The 25,754-nt window shown below is 39.1% G+C and overlaps 1 protein-coding gene across 17 annotated transcripts in view; it reads left to right on the forward strand.

Annotated features, from left to right (window-relative positions):
* Positions 1 to 25,754, forward strand: part of LOC119485116 (nuclear factor 1 X-type-like) — a 162,576-nt gene that overhangs the window by 16,311 nt on the left and 120,511 nt on the right. For 15 of the 17 annotated variants that reach the window (XM_037764453.1, XM_037764447.1, XM_037764433.1 and 12 more), the window contains exon 2: positions 16,210 to 16,335. In XM_037764453.1, the coding sequence (XP_037620381.1) occupies positions 16,210 to 16,335 (126 nt within the window). Of the gene's footprint in view, positions 1 to 12,505; positions 12,618 to 16,209; positions 16,336 to 22,724; positions 23,487 to 25,754 lie in introns of those variants that run through there. The other 2 variants (XM_037764444.1, XM_037764441.1) reach the window with 2 other exon arrangements.

Raw genomic sequence — 25,754 nt, forward strand, 5'->3', positions numbered from 1 at the left:
GCCAAGACGAGCTTGGCATTGTCGAGCACGCCTTAAAAAGAAACACCTGCGAGGTGGAAGACTTTAAAAAACAGCAGAAAAAAAAAAAATCCTGCTTTTCGCAGCTCTTAAAAATGTTGGCAAATGTTCCATGGGTTTTCTGGGAACAAAACAGTAAAAAGAAAGAGCTCCCATGCAAGTGAAGACAAAAGGGGATGGTTTTCCATAGAGATGGAGGTGTCATTACACTTGAGACGGTTGCCAGATTTGGACTTATCTTACCCCCCCCCCCCCCCCCCCCCCTCCTCTCCCCACCCCCACACCCGTCCCTGTATCTATACCATCTTAGTTTATTATCAGAGCTCGAGCAGGGTGGAAAACAAATAATGAATGGTAATATTTAGCTGTTGACAAAATATGTATGTGGCTTTAGTGGGAGATGGGAACGGGGGAATGTGCAGAGAAACAAAGATGGAGAGGGATGGGAGAGGAGAGAGAGAGAGAGAGAGAGGAAGATGGAAAGGGGGGTAACTAAAGCAGATGGCACTCTTGGCATCCACCTCTCTCTTAAATCTGTTTCTGCTGTTTTTCTCATGTGCACGAGGCTTTAACCCTGTGGTAACCTGTGTCCCGGCCTGACCCCGAACCTAACTGCTGTATGTAACAAGCCTGCGGTGTGTGTTTGTGTGTTCACGCGCATGTTCATCTCAAGCATGTCTCCGTGTAATCAGCACCCTAGAAGTGAGTATCAGCAGTCTCAGTGTTTCTATCGTACAGCGTCGTTTTCACACTTTACCTGTTCTCCTGTTTGGACTCGAATACATTTATTTAACAGCTGCAGTTACTTTGCAGATCAAGGTTTTATAAGACATCATAAAATACACTGCAATGCCATGAGTTAGTATGACTTTAAATCAGCTCTATCTCAACCGTACACATTATTGCATTATTAAAATCTACTAGTTTAATACATAGATATATACCACTGACAGGACATTTTTTTTACTTTTGATACTAAGTCCATTTTACTTCTAATACATGTTTTTTTACTCAAGTAATGTTTTGAATACTGGACTTTTACTTATCATGTAGTATTTTTACTTTGTGTTGCCTTTATTGTACAGGATCAGAATACTTTCTACCACCAGTGGTGGAAGGTAACTAAGTAAATTTACTCAAGTACTGTATGTAACTACAGTTTTGAAGTACATAAATATTTAAATTTCATGCCACTCTACAGCTATAATTTTACATACAAAACACATGGTCAGTTTATAAGATATGCTGCATTAGTATAGATTAAACTACTATATGAAGTAATTTGTTCCATCTCAACCAGTCATATTTACATATTAATAGATCAATAATAATGATCCAGTAATATAATATGAACACTGACAGGGGCAGTTTTTTCTACATAACGTGTACTTTTACTTTTGATACTTGAAGTACATTTTGCTTATAATACGTTTGTATTTGAGATCTAGGGTTGCAACTAACGGTTATTTTCATTGTCGATTAATCTGTCGATTATTTTTTCTCGATTAATCGATTAGTTGTTTGGTCTATAAAATGGTGAAAAATGTTGATCAGTGTTTCCCAAAGCCCAAGATGACGTCCTCAAATGTTTTGTTTTGTCCACAACTCAAAGATATTAAATTTACTGTCAAAGAGGAGTACAGAAATCAGAAAATATTCACATTTAAGAAGCTGGAATCAGAGAATTTAGACTTTTCTTTTCTTAAAAAAATACTCAAACTGATTAATTGATTATCAAAATAGTTTCTGATTAATTTAATAGTTGATAACTAATCAATTAATCCATTAACTGTTGGAGCTCTACTTTTTAGATTCAGTACATACAAAACACATGATCAGTTTATGAGATATGATGCATTATTATAGATTAAACTACTATATGAAGTAATTTGTTCCGTCTCAACCAGTCATATTTACATATTAATAGATCAATAATAATGATCCAATAATATAACACTGACAGGGGCTGTTTTTTTGCTAAACGCATACTTTTACTTTTGATACTTGAAGTACATTTTGCTGATAATACTTCTGTATTTCTGCTAAAGTAAAAATCTGAATACAGGAGTTTTACTTGTAATGGAGTATCTTTATGGGGTCATATTTCTACTTTCACTTAAGTCTAAATACATCTTCTACCGCTGGTAGTCCTTTTGATATGGCGCACATTTTTGACTCCCTTTAACTTGTTCAATTAGTTTGTTTGGGGCGAGCACCGTATTTTGAGCGCTCTTCCATCAGTCCATTCACAGCTGCTGCAGATCAGAGAAACGTCTTTTATTATCTAAGCCGTGAGCCTGCAAGCCGAAGAAATATTTTTACTGGTGTAAGCATAAATTTGCACAACATATTTCAGGTGGAATTTTTTATTTTTTTTTACATCATAAAAAGCAACAATAAAGCGCTGCAGCTTGTGATTGACGGAAGAAATATTGTGGTATGCTTCAAACACCTGGGACGTCGTCGACTGTGTATTTAGGCCACATCCGTCTCTCACTGAGTAGAAACATTCATGACTCCCATACATGCTCCCATAGACAGACTATAGATTTCACTGAATGCACATCACTTATATGTGGGGTGCCGCGGTGGTGTGAGCTCATTTGCATAATCTCCCATTTAAAGAGGGATGTGCTGGAAGCCGGTGGGGGGTTGATGGTGAGGGCTGGGGTGGGGAGTTGGGAGGGTGTACAAAGTGCCCATTGTGCAGTCCCAGGATAGGGAACATGCCCTGTAGCAGGGCCTGGTTTGTGTGTGTGACTGAGAGTGTGTGTTTGCGAATGTTTATCTCCGTGTGTCTGTGTGTGGGAGCCACACCTGTCAGGAGAGCCTGAGGGAAGCAATAATGAGTGTGTACATGTCTATATACGTGTGTGTGTGTGTGTGTGTGTGAAGCACATATAGTCGAATGGATATCATTGAGAGCATTAAAATCTGTGGGCCATGTCAATCTTTTATGTCCTAATTGTTTCCCTTTATTAACTTGGCTTGTTATTATCATACACACACACACACACACACACACACATGTACGCTCGCACATACTCCCACTCACTTCCACCCACACTCAGCAGTAACCACACTCTTCCCCGTGCCAAATCATAATCTACCCAAGACGCAGCAGGCCGATAGGATCAGACTGGAGAAATAATGGTAAAATCAGATTTTTGGGGGGCTTTCGAGGAAAAGAGCCCAGAAGTGCTGAAATAGCTGGTGGGCTGCGTCTCTAATGGTAAAACGTAATGCTCAGCAATCTGCTTAATATCCCCGCCGCACTCATTAGATTAGTGAACATTAAGGAGATTGGAAGATCTGCACTCTATTGTTTTACTATGGCAACACAGGGGCACAGAGGCTCTACTGCTAATGGCGGGGAACAACAGGAGGTTACTGAGCGCTAAAAGCTGCTGTCACTTCTAGCGTGGAGGCTGTGTGAGGGGCGACACAGGTGAACACACAGGCAGGAACAGATTCGCAAATGGAGTAAAGCTGTGTATTGGCAAGAATCTGGCGATACGATACGTATCATGATACAGGGGTTACGATTCAATATATTGCGATACTGCAATTTTTTAAATCTAATTTAGGAAAACTGTCATATTATAATGAACACACTACCATATGCATAAAATCTGAGTAAAAAAAAGTTGACTTTTTTTATGCAATCAGAACAGTGGGATCTGCATTTATCACAGTCCTTGTAAAATCCAACATCATAGCACTACTGTGAGAGGGCACATACACTGAGAGGACGCATCTCTTTGCAAATGAAATAAAGTACTAATTAAGAATCCATACAGAATCACAAAACATAATATCGCGATATTAAATTTTTTCCGATATTGTCTTACACCTCTAAAATGGAGTAGGGATGCACCGATCCTACTTTTTCAGTCCAGATACCGATAACTTGGCTTTGCGTATCGCCCGATACTGAGTAGCGACCCGATACCAGTGTTTAATTAGTAAGCTGATTGCCTCACTATTGGAAGTAACTGGGCTCATTCTTTTATGTGTAAGGCAACATCAGGCTTGACTTAAACATTGCTTTCCTAACTGTGTAAAGCAAAATGTGACCAATAAATACATAGATATAAATTTACTGAATTGTTATTTATTATTAGAATAATAAAATAACCAGCAACTTGGTAAAGAAATCGGCAAAATTAACAGGAATAACAATTCAGGTGTAAACCCTTTTAATGCAGCAACAAATTGGTCAAATCTTGCACAGGAATACAAATTCCAGTTTTTGGTATATAAAGATAGAATTGAATTAAATAGATCGATCCCATTTTCACCGATACCCGATCCAGCTATTTGAGTCAATATCGGCCCGATATCCGATCCGGTATCGGTGCATCCCTAAAACGGAGAAGAGATATGGTTAAGAATTCAAAATAGTTCACACAAACACACTCAAAACCAGAGAAAGAAACATTTCTGAACCCCCGAGAACATCAAAAAGATCGTTGCACAATTATATTCTTTCTTCACTAGTATGGGAAACAGTAGCAGCCTGAAGTTGTCCCCCTATTAATGGCTAATTCCTCGGCTGGTTTGGCTCAGGGCAAGACAGAAAGCTGTGTGTGACCACCACCAGTAAAAGCAGCACCGTGCTGGGATTCAGGAACGTTATCGGAGCTCAAAGTCCTAATTCCACACTGGGAATTCTGCCATCAGTAACATAATAAGTCCACTTTGGCTGTGAGGGAGAGAGAGAGAGAGAGAAAGGTTTCTTTTTTGTTTTTTTGCTCTGGAGTCTTGGCTCCCTCGATTGTAAAGTTCCTCAGGCGAGCGTAAACAGATCAACAGAAAAACAGCTATTTTATTTTGCAGGCTCCCAGCAGTTGTACGGGCTAATAAGAATAACTATTAAACTCATGTTGTGAGTCCCAGGGAGGGATTTTTTTTTGCGGGGGGAGAAGGCGAGTTATATGACCTGAGCTCTGTAGGGTGTTTTATACTGCAGCCGAACACAGATTATATCCACTGCAATTGCAGAACTTGTCAGAGGCTTATTTCCCAAAGCCTTCACAATCCTCTGTTTCCTTTCCTCTTATTGGTCTGATCTATGTTCACATCTCACCCAGAAAACTGAGATTTGTCTCATTTTTAGGAAAGTTGGAAATGGCAACCAACGTTTGGTTTTTGAATCATTATTATTGATGAGATAATTTTGTCCTGAATTATTTATGCAAAGCAGTGTTTTCTTAGCTTTTTGGAGTCTGAGACAAACTTTGGCAAAGCTCATAGATGATCCACATTCCTCGTCGCTTGGAAAAGGTCACACAAAGCTTTTAAAAGCACGGACAAGAGCGATAGTGAACTCATTGGATGCAAACTCGGAGGAAAACACAAGATTATATGAACATTTACTTACATTTTAATGAAGGCGCATTGCTTTTATTTCCTTGATATTTCATAAACGGATTTGGTAAATCCCTGGTGGGTCCTTTTTCTCCGGTATGTGCAAAATAAAGATAATAACAACATTTTGATTTTTTTCTTTGAATACCATTATCTGAATTTATAAGGGGTTTAACTTATTCTGTTGGTGTTTTATTTATAAACCTAAATTAAAAACATGCTGGCTCGATAAAAACAACTACAGTGCTGAGCTTAATGTGAAGCAGAATTTAACCAAAGGTCAAAGATCTCTGTGTGACCACCATTAGCTACAGCATGTAAACAGGCAGGTTCAGTGTTCTCCCTGAAGAGAAAAACCTTGTTTATTGTTTTTTTATCTATGTTATTTTGGAGATATTGAAGACAAAGTCCATTTAATAATTTATTGCTTATTATATGATGATTTAAAGATAACAGGTTTATTTTTTATGATTTATTCTTGGTGGATGATAACAAAAAAACCTGTAGGCAAAGCTTTTTTGCAGCAGATTTTATCAGTAGAAGTTGATATGTAAGTTATGGCCTGACAAGTATTGCATGGTATTTCAATGGTATTTTTGGTGTATAATTCCATGTAGGAGTGGCTACTTGTTTGTGCATTACACAGTAAATAACCAACTATTTGAATTGTCGGTGTGTACTTTTTTTGTTCACACTGGAAAAGTGACAAAGTAAAGTACCCTCCAAGCAGACAGTGTGCTGCATACAGTCGGTTTTTGAGAGTGCTGCTGATGCACGCTATTCTCCCATGATTCAATGCACAAAGGAAATGGAAGAGTTACTCACACATGAAAAAGAATTGTGGACGGTGGTGAAACAGCCCCAAGAAAGAGCTGAGAAACAAAAAAAATAAGTATTAAACCTTTGTGATGTGTCATCGTGAAGGCAGTGACTTCCCAAAGTTGCAGTTTGATTGACATTCGTTGTCACATGTATTGTACAACTTCCTGTTAGTATAAAATAGCAAAATATGTGTATATTTATTATATGAACTGCTAAAACTGTATACTATGACAACATGTATTTAGTATATACTGTTACTGCTGCAACAATTAATCGATTAGTTGTCAACTATTAAATTAATCGTTATTATTTTGATAATCAATCGGTTTGAGTAATTTTTTTTTTTTTTTTTTTTAAAGTAAAAATTCTCTGATTCCAGCTTCTTAAATGTGAATATTTTCTGGTTTCTTTACTCCTCTGTGACAGTAAACTGAATATCTTTGAGTTGTGGACAAAATAAGACATTTGAGGACGTCATCTTGGGCTTTGGGAAACACTGATTGACATTTTTCACCATTTTTTGACATTTTTCTGACCAAACAACTAATCAATTAATCAAGAAAATAATCAACATATTAATAGACAATGAAAACAATCATTAGTTGTTTTAGTATGTTGTGTGTTAACACTGGAAAAGGGAGAAAGTAAAGTACACTCCAAGCAGACAGTGTACATACTAAATACAGTCGATTTTTGAAAGTGCTGTTGATGCACGCTATTCTCCCATAATTCAGTGCACAAAGGAAATGGAAGAGTTACTCACAGCTGAAAAAAAATGTGCACAGTGGTGAAACAGCCCCAAGAGAGATCTTGGAAAACAAAAAAAATAGGTATTACATCACATGTATTGTACAACTTCCTCTTAGTATAAAATAGCATGTATATATTTGTGTGTACAAACTGCTAAAACTGTATACTATTACAACAAGTATGTAGTGTATACTGTTAGAGCTGCAACGATTAATCGATTAGTTGTCAACTATTTAATTGATCGCTATTATTTTGATAATAGATTAATCGGTTTGAGTAATTTTTATAGGAAAAAAGTCAAAATTTTCTGATTCCAGGTCCTTAAATGTGAATATTTTCTGGTTTCTTTACTCCTCTATGACAGTAAACTGAATATCTTTGAGTTGTGGACAAAACAAGACATTTGAGGACGTCATCTTGGGCTTTTGGAAACACTGGTCGACGTTTTTCACAATTTTCTGACATTTTAGAGACCAAACAACTAATCGATTAATCAAGAAAATAATTGACAGATTAATCAACAATGAAAATAATCGTTAATTTCAGCCCTATATACTCTATAGGATTAGTATGGCTTTGGGACATAGCTGTGTTCAGGGTCCAGTGAATCAGTTGATGAGATCATAGTAACATCATAGTAACATCATATACAAACCACTAGAGGCCACTAGAGGCCCTGTCCATAGGGTTGCACTGATATATGTATGATGTCGTCAGTAAGAGTTTCATTTTCCAAAAGTGTTCACAATGATCATTCTTTTTTTATGTCATGATTTGATGATTGTTTTTAGATTTTACTGTCTTAAATAGAAACAAAGAATTGACCAAAGCACCATTTTCACCACTTCTATTACTGAAAAAAAAAAAAATAAATGATAGGGGTAACTGTTATATGTTACACAGTTTAAGAGATGCTATCTTTAATCAGCCTAAATTCAAACCAGAATTTTTGTTTCTATGTGTGGAAAGATTTGGCCAAAATTAGAGATGTGCTCACGGCTCCCATTCATGTCACATTAGTGGAGGCTGGATTGCAACTGTGGTGACGGCTGAAGCCAGACCACAAAGTGTAGTTTCACTTTGGGCAAATACAACTTTGAGGTCAAGGAACCATTTGACTATCACGAAAAAGAACAAGAATTATAGTTATCATATATTACTTTTACACAAAACACACTCATTATTATTATCATGAGTGACTATGACCTTTGCATTCATCTCTGTGTTTACTGCTGATTAGGAATTTCAGATTACTTCTGAACTCACTCTTAATTACTTTGGATGCGAGTGCACAAAATAAATGCGCGCAGACACACACAAAGTCACACACACACACACACACACACACACACACACACAAACATTAGCGGGGACAAAGAAAGATGCCAGTATGAAAACATTAACCATCAGTGGAAATCCAGAGCCAATTTTAAAGTTAGCACTTGGATTTGAGACTCTCTGGGGTAAGTTTAACCAAAACAAACACAGGATGTACTTGCAGAAAAAATGCATGTATGCTGTTTACTCTCAGTTCTTTTGTTGTTGAGTTTTATTAATCAATGATGTGTCATCGCCAAAAAAACATGCTATGCTCTGTTTTTATTTCATGTTTCACACAGTTTGAAAAGCATTGAAACAGTGAGATTAAAATGCAAAGAACAGAATAGGAGAATAGTATGTAAGCACGAGTTGGCGCGCAAAGTTGAACTCGGTTTTTGCCGCTGTCCTGGGTTTCACCAGCGTCTAAGCATTTAGCCGAGGTTGGCACAAAATCTCCATCACGCGCACACACACACACACACACACACATACACACTTATACAATTGTATGCTTTATAAGGTGCCCACTGATGTCATGGCAACCCCATATCCTCAGCAAGAGGGAAGATGCCCTGTGCCAAAAAAATGCCATGGTAACTTTTTTTTTTTTTTGAAAGCCACGTTGCCCAGAAACCTTTGAAGCTTATTAAGTGAAACCAGTAGGGAGACAAATGGACAGGGAGGGAGAGAGAGAGGAACTGGGGAAAAAGAGAGTGAGAGAGAGAGAGAGAGGGATGGGAGTGCGTCCTGTTCCAGGGCCAAAGTGGGTCTTTGTTTTAGGGAAGGGAACATTGTGGACCTGCAGTGAGGAGGCGCAGCTAGCTCGCTAATGGTGCTTTCAATCAGTTTTTTTTCTGCTTAGATGACAAGTCCAACTTAATATCACCATGATGGTGCATTGAGTTCTGTTTATCAGCAAAGGTTAACATCCATGTTGAGCTCACACTTTCTCATCTACTTTAAAAGGTTGCACCAGTCTGCTAGCTGGCGTTGTGCGGATTTGGCAAGAAGTGGCTAATGGGCAGTATTTGATGGAGTGTGTGTGTGTGTGTGTGTGTGTGTGTGTGTTCTCCTACAGTACATTTGGCTCTTTAATGTGTGTATTTGTGTGTGTGATTGCATTTCTAATCATGATTATGTACCTGTATACAAAGTGTGTGTGCATGTACGTCTTTTCCTCTCTGTGCACGTGTGCGCAGGTGTGTTTTTGTGTGTGTGTGTGTGTGTGTGTGTGCCTTCGCTGTGTAATTAAATCAGTTCATTTCTCCTTGAGTTAGCTCGCGGCGCCAGCGGTGCTGCCCAGTGAGACAGTGTCAGGGTCTGCCAGTTTCATTAGCCCTGATGGATGACCTCATGACAAGCATTACACTCACCTACACTTCAAAAAGACACACACACCGACTTCGGATGAGTGGAAAAGTGAATGTGTGTGTGTGCTTGTGTACACATGCCAACGGGGGACAACAGCGGGAGTATTTCATTTCATGCCCTTGTGCCCTGAAACTACTACACGTGTGTATGTATGTGTGTGTTTCACCGTTGTAATTATGTACACATGTGAACAGCCTGCAATTACTTTCTCATGTTTTTAATTGTATGTGTAAGTACAGTACTGTGTGGGTACAGTGTGCAAAAGCACTATTGTGAGCTGGGTGTTGTCCCTCTTGCACTGTGTGTGTGTGTGTGTGTGTGTGTGTGATAGCATCGCTCTGCGCATGTCCGTGCGTACTGTGTACACTGTGTGCACCAGGGGCAGGGCTCGGCGCTTAGTTGGGATTTTTTGGTGGCGATTTCCATATTGCCTGGGGTCATGTGGGCACGGTGCCCACTCCTGGTGCTGTGGGTGCCCGCTGAGGCGTGGGGAGATTAAAGCGGGCGCACGGTGCCACAAAGGGGTCTGTCTAGTGCTTTTTAATTCCCCTAAATTAGGGCACGGTGCCAAGGCAGCTCCCTGCTATGGCAAACACTCCATAACTGGCACCATAACTACTGCTCAGCAAGACACACACAGAGCGAGAGAGAGACGCTGAACACTGGAAGAAAACATTCCCTCACTCTCTCTCTTTTTCACACACTTGGACACACATGCTTGCATACTTGTAATTAGCAGTCCGGTAGCCTTTGCTGCTAGTTCGCGGGGGGACTGTCTTGGTAATTCGCTATCATTCAGTCCTATTCAGTGAGTTCAGTTGCAATGATGTCACAAGCACCAGTGGAATGTGCACGCTGGTGTGTGTAAATGTATTTTTGTGTGTGTGTGTGTGTGTGTGTAAATCTGCACACCCTGAGGGCAGTGGCACGCCACTAAAGAAACAGTAGGTGGACACTTGGTTGGTATTCGTGTGTGTCTTTTGCATATCTCTGTGTGTGTGTTTGTGTGTGTGTGTGTGTGTGCATTCATGCCCTCAGGGTAGTGGCATGCTGCTAAAGGGCTAGTGTACGGACACTGGGGTGTGTGTGTATGTCAGGTCTCTGAGGTGCTTTTCTCTGTCTGCCTAATCCAAATCTGAGGTGCGGCGTTGGCATCAGTACATCATCTCAGAGCACTGCCAGGCTCTGTCGGTTCGTCATCATGTCTCTGATACCTTTGTATACTTTTCTGCGTTTGATCTAACATTTTATTAATGCCATAAAAGAGAGGTTAGAAAGTATAGGTTTGGAGGGAAGCTGTGTCGGTGTAAAGTGAATTTATTTGAATATTGAAGCAGTTATCGGGTGTTTTCTTTGTCTTGTTCATGTTTCCTCTTCCTGCGTAACGCTCACTCACTCAGGCTTTGGTCAAAACATGTAAGCATGTGAAGTATGATGCAATATACGGGCCGAAAGGGAGAATATCTAGTGTGTGTGTGTGAGTGTGTGTGTGTGTGTGTCTGTTTGTGCGTATGTGTCTGAATACAAACGCCTGTGTTAATCCCAGTCTCTCCCAGCATCTGGAGCCTTGACACAGTTTAAAGGGCTGGCTGTGTCCGCACAGAGCTGGGCCAGTGCACACACACACACACACACACACACACACACACACACGCACACACTCACGCAGCTATCTAGGGCACCAGAAGGCCCAGGCAACGCCAAGGCAGAGGCTGCCCACTTTGGCACCGCGAGGTGGGGCTGCGCTGGCGCTTTGGGGGGGAGAGAGAAATGGCAAGGGGTGTGTGGTAGGTGCTGGGAGAGAGGAGGGGAGAGGAATGGGTGGGGGTGAGGTGTATGTGTGTGTATATGAAGGGAGAGAGGAGGGGGTGGGTGAGGGTGGGTGGGGGGCACCTGGCATGTGATAATAACCCTGGGAAAACGCCCATTCCTTCTGAAGAGGAAGGTGCAGCAGGAGGGGGCTGTGTAGTCTGTGTGTGTGAGAAAGACAGAATGAAATGCAGACAGGGTGTGTGTGTGTGTGTGTGTGTGTGTGTGTGTGTGTGTGTGTGCGAGGGTTTGGGTGTTGAAGGCACTAACTCCAGTCTTGGAGCGACCCATCCCAGTGTTCTTATGCTAATGTCGTTTCTGTCATAGCTTGGAGGACAGGTGCTACTTTTCATCCACAGCTTGGCATCGACGAGGAAGAAGATGAAGAAGAAGAAGAAGTAGAAGAAGAAGAAGAAGAAGAAGTAGAGATGCCTTCTTGTTCCTTCCTCTCACTCTCTTTTTACTCTCTTGTCTGTCCCTAAAATACCTCTCCACCTGTCCGCATATATCCAATAATAACCCCTGAAACTTTAGGACGCACTCAAACACAAACACATATGTACACAGGGCAGAGACAGGGTGCTATATCTCCCTCTCTTGATGCCGTCTGCACCCCCTACAAACACCCCCCCCCACACATACACACACACACCCACCCCCCCTACTATCCCCTCTCCTCTATGTAGCACCACAGATGCCCATGTTGCCCTGCAACAGCTGTCTCACCATGTGCCCTACCAAGTGTTGCCACCCAATGGAGGGGAGAGGAAGTGAGGAGGAGGGAGGATTTGGGTGGGGAGGGAGGAAGGGAGGGTGCTGAATTTGGATGGGAGGGACAGGGTCATGAATATTAATTTTTCTTTCTTTCCTTTTTCATCCTAAAAAGGAGCGGCATGGTCATCATGTGTCTTGCTTTGTCTCGATTATCGTCGTATAATCATCATTTTTTTAATTGCATCCTCGCTCACTCAATGTTTCTGTTTCTGTTTCCTCCATCCCTCTGACTCTCTCAGTCTCTCTCTCTCTCATTTGGTTCTGGATTCGGTCGAGGTGATGGCCAGCGCCCATGTCCCCCCCCCCCCCTCCTGGTCACAGGAAGCCCCTGGAAGCAGAGCGGAGAAGGAGGGGACGTCAGTCAGAGGGCGCCTTTCCTATTGGTGCGGCAGGTTAACGACACTCGCGGTGACCAATAACCAGCGGAGGGATGCATAGTAACAGCGGGGCATGGAGAGAGGGTATTTTCAAATGCAAACACTGGTCCAACAAGTCAGGTGCAGGATCCAGACTCGATTCAGTGACAGAACAAAATGGAGGGCCGGGATGGTGTGCCGCCATTTTGGGGCAAAATATTTTGAGTATGCATGCCATGTCTCCTAATTGAGTAGAAATAAGCGGTTCAGACTGCAGGGCGAAGCACGAGAAAATGACCTCGAGCATTAGTGTTTGTGTGCTAAAAATTCTCAATAGCGCACAATAAAAGAATAATAAACAGTTTATTTGAGCCCTTTCAGAACACAATGTGATTTTAAAGGTGCCACAGTCGCTGCTAAGCCTCTCTAAGTATTCTGCTAATTACAGAAAATTCTTTCAAAGACCGACATCTGTGCTCACAGAGAAAGCCATACCTGTGATTCTCATTTTTTATTGTGAAATTGGAAAAGTAAAGCAACGAGGCGCAAAAGATGCCAGGACAGATGGATCCAAGAGTAGAATACCAATCCGAGAAACCGATGCCACATACTCTTCCCCTGTGGTCCTCGCTGCATGCTAAATAAATGCAGTCGGGAGCTTGAGACGCCCAATAAAAGAAAACTAATAAAAAAGTATAGGAAAAAGTAGGAGAGGAGTTGTGAGCGAGTGTGGCACGGTACCCTCCTTGTGTATTTGTTCATTTAATTTTGAAGGGATGAAAGCAGACAGGCATAAAGAGGGGCAGACGTAGAGAGATCACAGCGTCGTGTACCGTATTGGTGGGTAGCGTGCCACACAGTCTGCCTCCTAAAGCAATAAATCTGAAACAGCATAATAGATAAACGCAATTCAGAACACAAAATACCCTGCGAGGGAAAACTAATAAAAAACTGAGTGATTAAGTGGAATCAGAGCTCTTAGGCAGTATCTGGAGACGGAGGCTGTCGCCATACAAAGACCAGAGCGGGCCAACACAACAGATGAGAGAGCATAGGGACGGGGGGCCGAGAAAACGAGGGCTAAAAGCAGAGGGAACGAGAGACAGATGATGGAAGCGAGGAAAGGAGGGATGGAGGAGAGAGAGAGAGAAAGTGAGGGATGGATGGGGCAGCAGATCAGAGGGAGCCTCTAGTGTGTCTTGCTCTCCCTTTAAAGAAGAGCCAGGAAAACAGATTAGGAGTCCTCTTTTCTCCTGGGGGAGCACACACACACACACACACACACATACACACGCACACACACAACCTCCATTCAACCGCCCTCCTCCTCTCCACACAAACATGAAACTAACTTTTACACCGCGCCCGCCGCTGACCTGCCCGGCCCAGAACAAATCCAGTCGGTGCTGCAGCCGTGCCCGCTCACAGAGTGGGTGGAGACACGGAGACACAATGACAACCTCTGTGTGTGTGTATGTGTGTGTGTATGTGTGTGTGCTGCAGTTTAGGTTGACCTCACATCAGGTCACGTTTGCTAACTGTTTATGACACAAAGAGGAGTGATGTCACTCAAATACAGACCGCAGTGTGTCATTGTGTCCTTGAGAGCAGGTCGCGTGTTTCATATTTTGTTCCTATTTGAACGGCATTTAATAACAATAATAATAATAATAGGAATAGAATAATTATTATTATTTTTTAGAATAGGATTGCAACTAACAATTATCTTCATTAACAATTAGTCTGACTATTATTTTCGTCACTTAATCAATTATTTATTTATGAAATGTACCAAAAATTTTATATTTCCCAGAATCCAAACCTTTCTTTTTTGACAAACGATCCAAAAAAACAAAAATATTGAATTTACTTCCACATATGACAAAGAAAACCAGCAAATCATCACATTGGAGAAGCTCCAACCTGCAATTATTTCTGCATTTTTGCTTTAAAAAATGACTGAAACGATAACTTGAATATCATAATAGTTGCAGAGTAATTTTATGCTGATTAACTAGTCGATAAATCAGCTAAAAGTTTAAGTTCTAATAATGATAATCATGATAATCTATAGAACTGTTGTCTCATTTAGAATCCACATTTTTGCTGATACAAAATTATCTGATTCAAAACTGAGCTTGTGCTTTATCAGTTAAACTGTGTGTGTGTTATCAAAGCTGAGGCTAATGTCAGCCGTTGATAAACCACTGCACTGACAGAGACACAAAGACACACACGCACACACACATTACACTTGTCTCAGAGAGATTCTCAGAAAAGTGAGGTCTGTTTTCAGAAAGACAAACGGCCACGTTCTTCACGTCCTGTTCTCCTGATGTTACGGGTTCATAATCTCTGTGGCAGACAAAGCATCAAAACCACAGAAGTACTCTTTAACAGTGCTGGAAGAAGTATTCAGATCCTTTAAGTAAAAGTAGCAATATTACTGTGTAACAATATTCAATTACTATAGTAAGAGTCTAAATCGTATTAATATACTTTAAGTATTAAAACATACAGATGACTTAGTGTTATATTATGTTATCGGATTATTATTATTACTGATGCGTTAATATACAAGCAGCATTTTAATATTGCAGATGGTCGAGATGGAGCTGGTTTTAAGCACTTTATATAATGTTGGGTAGTTAAATCTGTAACAATTTGTCATATTCTATAAAATCCCCATATGTTTAGTATGTAAAATATTAATCTGCAAAGTAGCTAATGATTAAATGTTGTGGAGTAAAAAGTACATTTCCCTCTAAAAGGTAATGGAGCACAAGTATTAACAGTATAAAAGGAAAATACTCAAATCAAATAAAAGTACTGTGCACATATTTAGCTGGGACACATGAAGGATGTGCATAAATCAATTATTTATTATTATGCTGTCCAACAAGGAAGACATTTAAAATAATGTTTTCTGACATTGTCAAACAAGTCCTCAAAAAAGCGTATTAGATTGTCACACAAGTCCTTTATGATGACTTTAAAAGACGGTATTATGAATGTATTTTAGATTATGTATACAATATGTAATACTCAGTTGTGGTACAAGGAAAACACCTTGTTGTTGGCTGGCTATCACTGCCAATATTTATCTCAACTATTTCCCTACATTATAATATTTATCATTTTTGGATTGTTTTTGTTTTAGCGAATGAACTTTTGTAGAGCTTTGTGAAGTATTTTGAAGTAAATTTAATGTATAAATAATTTTAAGAATAAGATAATCTGTATTTGTGTGAAACCTGAGTTGATCTCAACATTTTAATTTCTTTCCTTTGAACGCATTTGAGAAGAAAAGGAGTAGATAACCCTCTATTTTTAAGTCATTCTTTTTTTTTTTAAATAAAGCGCACTCCGCTTTTCTACTTATTAGGACATGTGCGGACTCTCTTGCCAAACTTCCTGTCTGTCTCTGCTGTCAAAATTCGGAATAAAAAAGACCCCAAAAAAGAATCTTAAGAAAAGAATTGTTCATGTCTGATGATTTCAGCATCACTTTGGATCATTTTAGAGGCCTTATTCTACAGCGTCTCATAATATAAAACGTATACTAAGACCTGTATTATTGTATCCAAGTGAGAAAACTCTCTTGCTGCTGCTTCTGTAGGTTAAAAAGTCTCCATGGCTGTGCAGTGGGAATGTGCTCGGCTGGCAGCAGCGATGTGAACATACTCCACCCTCCATCCCAGTCTCCTGTGCCAGGGCCGGGCATTCCTCACCCCTCCAACGGCCGGTTAGTACCCACTCTTTTCCCCTTTCTCTCTGTCTCTGTTGCACACAAACACACACACACACACTCTCTTTTTGTCCCTATGCGACTCCTTCAGAACCAACTATTTCCTTCCTTCCTAACATACATTTCTTCATTTCCTCTTTGCAGCCGTCCCATCCTTCATTTCCCTTTCCTTCCATCTATTTTTTCCCCTCCATCTCCTTCGCTCTCTCCCTCCTCAGCTGCTCTCTCATTTGGGTTTATTTGCATGGCAGAGCGCAGAGGATGCAGACAGTGTGAGCAAGGCCAGCAGAGCCCTCCTGTGTCCATCCAGGCCAGGGCTGAGATTTGTAATGCTAGACAACACTCGGCAATGCGGGGATAAAACCTCGGCCGCCGCAGACAAAAAGAGCCTTGTTTTTCCCTTTTTCTAGTTTCCACCGCTTTTTGCACTTCTCGCATGGAGACGCAGAATTCTCCGGGCCATTTCTTTTAGCGGGGAGAGGAATGAAGATTGTAGAGAGGAAAAAAATAGTTCCACCGCGTATGACATATGGTCTTCGTGCAGAGTATATTTTGTATAATGTATAAGGCCAACTGAGTATTTCATTTTCCCCTGACTTCACTGCAGCAGAGGGCAGTGAGAGCAGACTGGGAGGAGATCAGGGTGGCAGCAGGACTGAGGCCTTTTAGTTTTTATTTGTATTGTGTGTTGTACTTTGTATCTTTGCAGTGTTCTTTGTGTACTACTGGCACTGTTATGAATCTAAAGTCTGGTTTATCATTTAGGTATAATAGTCACTCTGTTAACCAGCGCAGGTATATTTGCTTTTCTTTATTTCTTACGTATGTGATCGACCCTTCGTTGTTCTTTTGTAGTGGCTATTTTAGGCCTAACTCTGAGAGGCTTTGTGTATTTGTAGATACAATATCTACATTTTTAAATAAAGCTGTCTGGGTGAGCTGACATTTTCTTTTGTATTGTTTTTCTACTGTTTCTTTCTCTTTATTTTAGGGAGTAAAGTTTAGTGAATGTCTTTCTGTTTCACCTTCTTTTCTGAGGACATATATTTTTTTATATTTTGACCTCGGTCTTCCCTGAGTTATATTGCTTCACTTTATTGTCACCATTGTCATTTTGATAATAAATTATTTCACAAATCAGAGGAGAAATTTTGGAACATTTATCTTCCATGTTGTGCTCCTATACCTATAATAGACGAGTGCATAAAACATCTGTTTGATTAATTATCTAAATTGCACCAGACGATATATTCTCTCTGTATCTATAGCTTCCTTTATAACCTTATTATACACTTCAATATTTAATCATTTATTTGATCAAATGTTTACCTGATTAAAGTTCATATGACTGATTCATAATCTGACTTTCTCTGGCTTGTCCCTCTAAACTTGTTGGTGCCAAGTCCATCTTTGATAAGTGAATAATTATATCACAAGCAAATTTATCGCCACTGATAATTAGTTTTCAACATCTCCATCATGGTTTACAGTTATGTTCCAGCCCGGGATGTAAAACTTGTAATTTTTGAGGGGGAAAAAAACACTTTGGGGTTTACAGACTTCAGAGAAAGTCCCTCCATGTTGTGTGAACTTTGCCTGCCTGATCCCACAGCGTGCCCTTCTCCTCTCTCAGTGAGGTTTAAGGGAACTTATTGCCCACATAATGTTGGGTCTTAAAACAGTGTGGTATCAGAGCCATTGTGGTCTGCAGTAATGGCTGGTTACAGGGGGCTGTGGTGAGATACACCGCTCTGGGCTTTCATTAACCCAAAGCTCAGCCTAATTGACGCTTATAGGTTGCCTTACATGATCAGGACCGCTGCAAGCCAAAAAAACTTCCCTCCAGTTTGTTTTTGTAACTTTTGGAACATATCGATTGAATTTTTTTTTTTTCTTTTCTTCCAAGAAACTTTTAAAAAGGAACAAAACTCGTTAACTTTTAATTGGGTGGCTCCTTTTTTTAAAATTGTATTTTTATAATATAAATAAAGGGTTTAGCCAATTGAGTTATTTTATTATTGTGTCCCCTGTCTCCAAAAAAATCTTAATGGTTGTGATGGTTTAGATGTAATAAACAAAATGGTTTGAGGTTTTAGGAGGATCGTTAGATTTCAGACCAGCAGTCTACATTTACATCAACATTATTTTAAGAAAAAAACAAAACATGGGAATGAATAGAAATGAGGTCAACTGCTATAAACATATGGTGCATCAGGACAAGGGAGTATGAATTATTATTTAAGCCACATTAATAGACAAATACAAGCCCTCTATGTAGCATTAATGATTCAGTGTGCAGATTTTTAATGAGCAAATTTCAAAGTATTGGCTCTATTGTTTTAATTAAACGATTACACTCCTTTTATTAAACAACTTCACCGTTTTTAGTCCATACTTTAATAATTAATTGAGCTTTTATTGTATATTAAATACTTAAATGATCATCCACATGTTCAGGTGTAATTTAATTTTAGGCCTATATTCTTGGAAATTCCTCATAATGATAAATGTAGCTTATGAATAAATTTAATTAATGCAATTATATGACTTTTTTTAACTGGATATTGTTTGTTTTCTGCGCAATTTCCCCACAGATGTGTTTTGCAGGTAAATGCACTCATAATGGGCAACGTGTCTTTTTTTTCCTGCAGTTTTTTCGATTTTCAACAACATGTTTGCTGTCCAATTCTTTAAAATGGACTTTGATGGAAAAACCTTTTGATTAGTGGTCATTTCATAAGTCAGATCAACACCTGATTGTCATGCAGATAAATGTTTTTTTCGATTATACACTGGACAACTACGTTTTTGTTTTTTTTCGTTGTAGAAACACGTTTTTTTTGCTCGATTTGATTTCCTGTTTTTAGTTTTGTTACCTGGAGCTTTGGAGGACATCTGTCCGGCCTTCTGACACTTCCGGGCTTCAGTGAGTCTCGTGCTGAGTACACAGTGCGCTCCGACTGTAAGAACTGTTATTTGTAAATTAATTAAGGGTTAAGAAAAACCTCGTGTCGTGGGATTATTTGGGGTTTAGAGGGACATTTTGGTGTTTTTCCAATCAACTGGTCATCCTCCAAACAGGCCGTCGGCTATGTGGGAGCCTCCCAGTCACCAGCATCTGTAAGAAGACACCAGAGTTAATATTCAAAAACAAATGGAGGAAAAAACAAATTTAGGAAGGTCATGGTATAATCTGTGAAAATTATAAAACTGCTTGAAGCTGATGTCATTCAATCAATAAATTATCAATATCAATAAATTATATAGGATTATGAATTTTATCTAATTATTATGATTATTATTATTATTATTGATGTTTTTATTGTTTCATTTGTTTATAATTACTGCCACTAATCAGTGCTGCTGTTGATTATGCTGTTTATATTTTTTTGGTGTGAAAGTTTACTGTTAATTATTTTAATGCACGTTCAACCCTTCATAATAATCATTTCATTATTCATCATTATTATAACTAACTGCTTAACTTGTCTCAACTAAAGACCAGAGTTAATCTTACAAATTATAACATCAGAAGTTTACAAATATTTCAAAAATAATCAAAATTCAGAAAGGATTTTCTGCGTCATATGTGTCACCAAAAAAAGACATATTAGACTCACCTTTGATATCATGCACTTTTATATATAGTCACATTTTTTCAAATTAATGAAATTGATAGCAAGAGCATTTTATTTTGAAAATAAGATCGAAATATAGAAGGAAAATGCAAAGATTGGCTTTTAAACTATAAGTGTTAATGTGCAGGTGAGAGTCTGCAGTTGAGAGTTGTGCTATAATATTTGTCTTTGTGTTATAATGAACAGAATCAGCTTTTGATTAAAGGTTATTGTTGATCTCCATTTTAAACAACATTAAAACAACGACACCAACAAAAACTCAGCTGTTGAGTAAATGGGCCATCCGGGCCTCCGTTACCTCAAAATCTAAAAACAAATATATATATATAAATAATAATAAAAAAACGCCAAAAATCCTCACGCCATCCCAGAGTCAGACCCACTGTCGTGTTAAATTGAATAATCCGAATTAGGCTGAAAGAAAAACTTAAATCACAAATTCAACGCCAGATGAATAATTGATTTGGCCAAATGTGTTGGGAGGTCAACATTTAATTATTGATCAGCCGTCATGTTGGAGGAATGTCATTAGACGTCTGATTTTAAACAGAGACGGATAACGACACACGCACAACTTGAAAAGAAATCTACATTTTACACGCAGACATATCCAGAATATATAGGCTCAATGCTGAGAGAAGAAATATCAATATTATATCTAATATATCGGAAAATATTTATTTTGTTGTCTTGATTTAAACCAAGTTTATATTTGTGCTGCAAAGCCTCAAATTTGAAATATGAAACAGAAAAAAGTGGATTAAAAAAAAAAAAGATTAGCCTGTAACTACAGTGCCAAGATCTGCGCACCTGTCCTTATTTTTTATTTGAACATCTGACATTGTTGTAGTCATTTTACGTTTTGTGAAATCACTTTTATCTGCAGCATTTTTATTTTTTTTAGATACTATTTTCTTTATGTCCCTCCCTTTTTGGCCACCAAATTCATTCTATGAAAACTTACTGCTCTTCATTCCAGGACATGAAAAGGTGAATATAAATAACTCACTGTCTTATTTTGAAACTCCACTGACGTTTTAAAACGTCTCTTTGGGCCTTTCTCTATATAATCACAGAGCATGTCCACATGTCTTGTCTCTCTCTGTCGTCTTGGACTTGGTCTGCTGGCCTCTATATAGTCTCCACAACCACACCAGCACTTTCATAAGAAAAACAGAACATTTTTTATGCTCTGCAGCTATTTCCACTATAAAGTTATGGCCACCAATAGCTCTGCATGTACTCTGTAATATCTCAATCACATTTAATCCTGTTGCGTCATCAGGAGACACATGTGACAATAAATCAGAGTTAGTGAAGTGTTTTATAAAAGTTTGCCATCATTGCCATTACACACTTCCACCATTGTGAATAACAACATTATAACAGATTTAATTCTAATTCCCCAAGATATGACCTTCTGAACCTCCTCTTGAACTTCTGATGTGACTGATATCTGACAAAAGCTTTTGCAAAAATGTCTGTACATGATTTGACTTAGTAGCACTTGAGACCAAGAAAATAAATTTGTTGAGTAACCGCTTATAAATAATATCATCAACATTCTTGTCTAATATTATAATAATATCATTGAAATTATTGTCTAATATTATAATATCATTAAAATTCTCATCTAATATTGTAATAATGGCAATGAAATTCTTATACAATATTATAATAATAACATTACAATTATTGTCTAATATTATAATAATATCATTAAAAATCGTGTCTAATATTATAATAATATTAAAAATATTTTATATATATATATATATATATATATATATTTAGTGATCAGCTTGCCTATAGCAACAGAGAGATCACTGCAGTCTTATACAATATTATAATAATAACATTACAATTATTGTCTAATATTATAATAATATCATTAAAAATCTTTTATATATATATATATATATATATTTAGTGATCAGCTTGCATATAGCAACAGAGAGATCACTGCAGTCTTATACAATATTATAATAATAACATTAAAATTTTTGTCTAATATTATAATAATATCATTAAAAATCTTTTTTTATATATACATATATATATATATATATGTATATATATATATTTAGTGATCAGTTTGCGTGGCAACATAGAGATCACTGAGTGCTTTCCTTAAATGAACCCATTGAACCCAGTGAACCTGTTTGCTGCTCGGTATTAGCTCCAGATTGTCACATTAAAAAAAAAAAAGTGCGGAAATCAAAAACCATGGAGCAGCTCAGGTCGTGCCACTATTGAACCACCATTATACACAGTACATGCGGGCGGTAGGTAGGAGCCAGTGCAGCCCTATAATAATCCCCTTCCAGTCCGTGATTTAGCCCCTTGGTTCCTCCTAATTCTCCTAAAGCCCCAGCTGCTCCTCCTGCATGGACAGACTGCACACCGCTCCGCTTTATTAATAATAAATCACCTAATAATTCACCAGTTCGAAGCACCACCGGCACTGTAAACAACTGCCCTAATTCCACGTCTATTACATTTGTTTGTGTGTGTGTGTGTGTAAACAGGTCGCACTGCTGCTGAGGTGAGCTATTTAGTGGAGCGCACGGTGGAGCTTCCAGTTGACGCACCGCGCTGTTCGCCTCACTATACCGCGTCGCTGTGCCGCGCTGTGCAGGCATTCCGCGCTATATATCGGCGAGGCTGCAGCGATTTTTTGAAGAAGCAAAAAACGCAAGCTGCTCTTTCATCTCGTCAGCTTTTTTGAGGAGGAGGAGGCGGCGGAGAGGGACCAGGGGTGTCCCCCCCTACACACACACGTTTGTGCATGTGTGTGTGTGTGTTTGTGGAACAAGAGAGAGAGGAGAGAGAGAGAGAGAGAGAGAGAGAGAGAGAGAAAGAGAGAGAGAGAGATACGAGGGTAAAACAGATCGGACGCGCGGCGCTGGAGAGACAGACAGCCGCTTTTTTGGACACGTTTTGGAGACAGAAGCTGCAAAGAAAAAGCTTGCACACTGGAAAAAAAAAGAACATAACTTACTTTGCATCTCCACAGTCGGTTATTTTTTTTTTTTTAATCGTGTTATTAATATTATTTCGCGGGTTTTCTCTTCTCCTCCTCAATCTGCTGCTGGACAAGTTCTGCCGCCGTAGAGGAGACGCACCTCCGGGAGTTTGACGCAAGACGACGACGTCTCGGTGACTTCTCGCTTCTTGCTGCTGGATGGACATGATGAGCGCATCTGAGGCCAAGCTGCGGTAGACGACAGGAGGAGGGCTCGAAAGCTTGCTGTCCTCTTTTTCCTCTATCTCTCGCAGAGTGGACCCACTTTTGAAAAGAGCGTGTTTTTTTTTTCTATCTGGGCCTAAGGCCGACTTGTTTAAAGGTCCTTTTTTTTTTTTTTTTTTTGCTTCCGGCAACAGCGAAGAGACCCAAGTCGTCCTCCTCTCTCTCAGCCCTCCACACTCTCTCACTTTTTTTTGGAAGCTGAACTTTTAAAGGAAAATGGGGCATTGAGAGGGTTTGGCAGATCTCCCCACGCTATAATGGTACGTGCTGTGTAACTCAATAGTTCCCCTCTTGCTGGGTCTATAGGGTAAAGTCTATAGGACTGAGAGCAGAAACCAAACATTGCTTGTGTTCAAACTGAATCCCTGCGGTTTAGTTTGAGGCTTTTTTAATTTCTTTGTGGAAGATCAGCACTTTGTTGGACGTAGTGGAGTGAGATCTGGCTGTGGAGTGTGTGTGAGGCCACATAGATGACGATACAACCCACCTGTGTGTGTGTGTGAGAGAGAGAGTGCGTGTGTGTTATCACTTTGCCTGCCAATTTTGATAATTATGAAACTCACATTAATTGACAAAAATTGAATTTGTTCATATTACTTTGCACAACCACAATATATATATTATTCTAATGCAGCTCTGTATTTTAATGTTTTGCAATTTTATTTGTGAACTTCACTTTTCTTGCTCTCCCTTTATTCCTTTAAACCTGCCTCAAAAACAGAATAACGTTATTATAATAATAATAATAATGAGCATTTTATATGTCTGATATATTATAAAACCATCTTTTTTTCCTAATTCAGCCTGATTCAGCCTCACTATGGTGGGTTAACATTGTGCAGGCTGGATTGTTTGCAGAGGCGTTTGAGTGGCCCAGTAAATACAGATTGACAAAGTGGAGGCTGATCTTCCTCCTGCGCAGCTCAGATCAAACAGAATAAAACACACATGCGACCGCAGACTGCGGAGATCTGACAGCCCAGCATAGTATGAGTGCAGTATTCATCATTATGATGATGATGATGATGATGATGATTTTCTGAAAGCATCCTATAATAATGAATCAGGCGCAGCACCGTCCTCCACCTTGTGTCTTTTCTGTCTGAGGAGGCTGCTGCTTTCTTTTTTTTTTTTTTTTTTTTTATCAATGGGCACTTCATTTGCGTAGTTGATGACACTTTATAGCGACTACAGGGGGGGTGGTGGGGGGTGGGGAGGTGAGGTGACACACAGACTGTCTTTGTGTCCCCAGAACCAGCATGAATAAGAGCACCTCCACCGTATAGCATTTAATGTTGATCAGAAACTCAAAAGGCTAGAATCTGGTTGGATGGTGATGAGGATCTAATTATATTGTTTAAACCCTGCAGCATTTAGATAGTGAAATGTGATATTTTACTACTGGTTTTTATTGCAGTTTCATCAGATGATTATCTAGCAAAGGGTTCTTTGACATTAAGCGGTGTCTGTCATGTTGCACTTCAAAGCTTTTGAATTATAATGACTTCAAATTATAATTATAATAGACTTAAAATTGTCTCCTATTATAACTCATCTTTGCTATTGATGTGCCATAATATACCATATAGCTCACAGGGCTGATGTGTTGAGTCTTTTGGCTTTTACAAAGACCTGTTAAAAAAAAATCTGAGGTAATGATTTGAAAGTTTTTATATAAAAATATACAACACTTTAGAGGGGAAGAAAACAGTTTGCACATGTCAGAAATTATTCAGGTTTTTTTTAGCAACACAATATTCCTATTGTACCAATAACGTGGCTCTTTAAACACACTTGACCCAGTAATTTTCCTGATTATTAATACTATTACAGCAAGATGATAGTCCTAATCTAGAGCAGGTTTGAGGTCAGAACTTCCTGGATCAGACATAGAAATAAAATATAATGCTTTATATAGACTGAAACACTATCTGGATATGTGTTTATCTCACCAATAAAGACAATAAAATAATAAACAAACGTCATTAATACAGAAAAAATATGTGCAATAGTTGATACATATGCAAATGAAAACTCCTGGCATGAGGATATTTTATTGCTGTTTATTCATTATATTGCATGTGGCACAACAACTAACCTTATTATTTGCTCGAGGTGTTTTATACATTGTCCAAAAAACATTTTCTCAAATTCAAACTGTTCAGTGTCATCAACAATACGTTTATTGTGTCCAGTAACATCATACAGAGCATTTTAACTTTCGGTTTAACTTTACAGGAGTAACTTGATTGCGGTACCCCAGATCAATGCCAAATCGCCCACACACGTGAATACATATTTTAGTTTTTCTTTTTTTTTAATTATTATTTTGGGGGCATTTTTTAAGCGTTTATTGATAGGACAGTGGATAGAGTCTTGGAGAGAGATGACATGCGGAAAGGTCCACAGGCCGGATTCGAACCCAGGTCCACCGCTGCCAGGACTGAGCCTTGGCCACACATGGGCGCCCGCTCTACCGACTGAGCTAGCCAGGCGCCCACATATTTTAGTTTTAAGTATCAGTTGCA

Source organism: Sebastes umbrosus, chromosome 3 (assembly GCF_015220745.1).
Source record: "Sebastes umbrosus isolate fSebUmb1 chromosome 3, fSebUmb1.pri, whole genome shotgun sequence".
NCBI classification, from domain to species: domain Eukaryota; kingdom Metazoa; phylum Chordata; class Actinopteri; order Perciformes; family Sebastidae; genus Sebastes; species Sebastes umbrosus.